Below are 4,080 nucleotides of genomic sequence, written 5' to 3'. Positions count from 1 at the left end.
AATCATCGGTGAACGAAACTGTGGCAGCTACAACCAGTGTACGACGAGTACGCGGTTCTTACAGCTGACAATGATGATGATGATGATGATGATGAAAAATAACTCAAGAGCTCTTGGCCTAACACCAAGATAAATCGCTTGGGTGAGGTTCTTCATTGTCTTAACATTTGCAACCCTAAATTCTTCCCGATGATGATGATGATGAGACATAACTCAAGAGCTCTTGGCCTAACACCAAGATAAATCGCTTGGGTGAGGTTCTTCATTGTCTTAACATTTGCAACCCTAAAATTCTTCTCCCGAAGATCTAACGAGACAGACTATGGACTTTCTGAAAATTTGACATCCTGAGACAAGCCGGTTAAGCCGAGCGTAAGTGCACTGTTCATTCTTCAGAGATTACAACGTAAAAAACAGCGAAGTCAGACATTAATTTGTCGACATTGAGATGCTCATTTCCGGGGGTACATATGACTTGGATCATCTGACAAAACTTCGACAGAAAGCAGCTACTCCTATTTCGGATCCACGTTCTGACCATGTCTCAGTTCCTCTGTAAGACAGTTTGGTGGTGCACTATCTCCATTGTTTGATAGTATCGACAAAACAGTCGCTCGTTTGAGGAACAGGACGACCCATTTTCTTGTCTAATTCGTACCGAACTCCGTGGGGTGATGGCGATATATTCACTACCAATGACTACACCATACTTCACTACCGTAACACCAGCATGTGAAAAAATAGGAACACACAAAGCGGTTGTCTGACGCCAGCCAACCGATGGGCCTACACCACCAAACACTCAATCAACAGAGTCCGGCGAAATTGACTGACAGCTCATCCTAATGCCCCCAATGTTAACCAGACTAAACTAATCACAACCCTTAAAACTCCCCACCTCTTCGCTTCCTTCAACACAATCAAACTTCGAAGAATGACCACTTTGTTTAAGTGAGGACGGACTTTCAAACTCACCCCAAGGCAGTCCAATAGTCGACTGCATTTCTTTGGTGAATCACCCTCGGATCAAGCTTCTTTCTGAAACTACTCACTGCGGTTGTCACAGCTGTCTTAAGCATATCTCTTCAACCACATTTGGCACCAAATATTCATCTGAGTTTACGATACCGGATTCCTTTCCAGTTTACCCGATTCCGCTGCTACCGGATATATCACAAAACATAGAGAAAGCTGAGCGCGTAAATACACGCACGTATTTTAGTGAAATACTAGCGGTTTTAGCAGGGACAGCACCTAAAACACCAAGTTTGCAACCTAAAATGGCCGCTTATGGCGCTGGTACCGGATCCGCTGGGTGAGGTAAATCGTTTAACTGTAGCACCCTTTTGGTGCCTAGCCGTCATGACAACGGAAGGATGCACGATGGCTGGGACACTGCCAGGTTTCCCCAGCCTAGACGGGAGAAATCGGGTTGGAAGCACGGAACCTCTGATCAGTAAATTGGCGCTCAAACCACTAAGCCATCTTCCCCCGCTAGGGAGATGTCGAATTAAGCTCAATTAGTGCACTCTGAGAACTCAGGAAAGTATAACTAACCCACAAGTTTCCTTTCGGCAAGCGTCCATTTCAGAATCATCCGATACGTTCGCCGTATCCAGCAGAGAACCGGCAGAGTGTTCCAGCTTTGTGGATTGCACTGATTTGTCACCAATCATCGTGGACTTGTCAATATTCTCCAGATAACGTCGGGCTTGGTCAACATCGTTCCCCTCCAAAACCTCACGTATGGCGTCAATTTTTCGTCTCAATCTATCCCTACAGTGCTCAGCGTGACGACGACGGTTGGACTCCGTTTCTAAAAGCTCCTGTGTTCGTGCCTTGTGACTAGGATAAAGCATAAAATAAATGCTTACTTGCAACGCTCTCAAACTCGAAATCTCACTGTGCAATCTTCTGACTTCACGTACAAGTTTCCCGACTGCAGTATGCCACTTGTCTTCTGACTTCCACAAAACATCCAATAGCTTGAGCGCTGTCTCGTCAGCACCAAAGTCTTGTTGAAAAAGCTAAAAAATAAATACTCCACGTAGAGAATACCTTGAGTGACTTGCAAACGACCTGATCAAACAGACTTATACAGTTGAGCGCCCGCTTCTTCTTTCTCTGAACGAGCCTACTAGAAGCCATTCAGCGAAACTGAGTGCCGCGCCCCAGCAGATGCAGATTCGATTGCGCTCGGGTAGAAGTAGTATATTTAAACAATTAAATAGGTTCAGTACAGGCGCATATCAGTAGGAGGCTATCGGCACATAGTCTCCGTTTGGCAAGTTATCGACTGTAGAAGCTGGTTCGCGAAACCTGACTAGACGGAAGAGAAGGAATTGGACTTCACCCCATGTGATGACCGGTCTTCATGACACCGAATTCAGTCAGTACTTTCGGCATATTACACTAGGTGCAACATGTATATTCGCCAGGAGAAACTGAAAAATTCATCGCTTCCCATCGCCATATATCGCAGCTGGTTTCAGATTCGTGCGGTGACTGGGAAGGGAGGGATATAAGGACAGTACCACCTAAATTACTAGGCTGGGAACTACGGTGAATGATAGCTGTCTAGAGATACTAGCATAAACGCCCGCGACCTGTTTCACGGATTCACGGACTGACAAACAAGACCAAGGCTTCCTCCCAAGTTTCCATGACAGTTTCTTTCTCGTCGTTCAGTGACTGAGGGGTGAAAAAGTTTGTCTGATGAGGGTGTGCATTCTGAGCAGGAAAAACTACGTAGTAGTTCCCGCCGTGTGTTAGCTGGGTCAACGGTGAAAAACCCGCTAGCCATACCTGTTTCATAAGTAAGCGTAAGTCAGCGAGTCTCCTCGGAGGTTAGGCGCCACGATAAGTGTTTTATGGTCCACGGATTTATGGCCGGCAACAATTTTCGCAGGAGTTGGTTGGACGCGCTCAATTAGGGTTACGTCTTTAGTATGTCCCGAGTAGACAATTCGGTTGGCACATTCAAGAAGCTGTCTGACATAGGCCTTATAGAGTGGGTGGAAGTCCGTGCGGGTAATACGGAAGAAGGTGCACCGAATCATCCGTAGAACGGTGGATGCCTTTCTGGCCGACTTCCAATGTTGCACTGAGAAGGGCATGTTTGAAAAGGACAGATATATAAGTGCTTTTGGGCATCCGTCCCCGTTCTAATTCATTCTCACCGTGCACGATAAAGACGCTCGCTAAGCCCCCTTAGAATGACATACGGGCGCACTTTACAACGTTCAGAGGAAGGTACCAGTAGAAGGACCACTGATTTGCAGCGTCTACATCCATTTAGGGAACGCGGGCATTTGAACTTCAAGTCATTCGCGAAATGCAGACATGCGCTTGAAAATGTCTGGAAGGTTGTTGACGTTGATCAGAAAGAGAGGCGGTCCCAAAAACAAAACCTTGAGGAACTGCAATGCAGACCGGTACCGGGGAAGAGCCGGTCGAGCTCACTTTCGCTGGAAATGTTGTCTGATGGGACAGCCCTAATCCAGTGTAGCATTTCCCCTCGAGCCCCACCAGACCCGAGTTTGTGAGGCAGCAGGACGTATGTTACTTGATCGGACACTTTTAAGAAGTCGGAAAATAATGCATCCTGTATAAACCCCCCGTCCTTAACTTGGGTTTAGCTGCCTATAAATATGAGGATGTCCGTCACACAGGAATGTTTTTGGAAGAATCCGTATTTAACTGCGGATATCAAGTTGTTGGTAGTACAGCAGTCTACGCATGTGTACGCAGGTAACGGGATGCACCCATTGTGCGCAGATAAGTCGTATACTACAGTCGAGTTACCCGCTCACTCACATAGTGTAGAGGGGTTGTATAATAGAGCTGCTGGGGACGGAAAAGAATTTCTGATTGTAAAGCTGAAGAAAGAGCCCACATGTGTGCCCACGCAATTAAAATTTTTGAACGGGTGTGAGGGGGTGCTCTGAAATTAATATCCTAGATGAGGGCATAATCTAGTAGTACTCATCAAGTACTGCCCATCAAGGTTCGCCACCGTGTCTCGGCCTTCCCCCTTCGTGTTGATGCCCGCCACGTTCTAAATGTAACGGCACCATCCTT

At 46.6% G+C, this 4,080-nt stretch overlaps 1 protein-coding gene across 1 annotated transcript in view; it reads right to left on the bottom strand.

Annotated features, from left to right (window-relative positions):
• Positions 1-2,148, bottom strand: part of T265_14449 (hypothetical protein) — a gene marked incomplete at both ends in the record, with an annotated part of 9,907 nt that extends 7,759 nt beyond the window's left edge. The window contains 2 exon segments of the mRNA XM_009173688.1: positions 1,558-2,027; positions 2,059-2,148. Coding sequence (XP_009171952.1) covers positions 1,558-2,027; positions 2,059-2,148 — 560 coding nt within the window.
• Between the last annotated feature and the right edge of the window lie 1,932 nt (positions 2,149-4,080).

The sequence above is a fragment of the Opisthorchis viverrini genome, assembly GCF_000715545.1.
Source record: "Opisthorchis viverrini unplaced genomic scaffold opera_v5_193, whole genome shotgun sequence".
In the NCBI taxonomy this organism is placed as follows: domain Eukaryota; kingdom Metazoa; phylum Platyhelminthes; class Trematoda; order Opisthorchiida; family Opisthorchiidae; genus Opisthorchis; species Opisthorchis viverrini.
The sequence above is the reverse complement of the archived record's forward strand: the minus strand, read 5'-3'. Positions and strand labels throughout refer to the sequence as shown.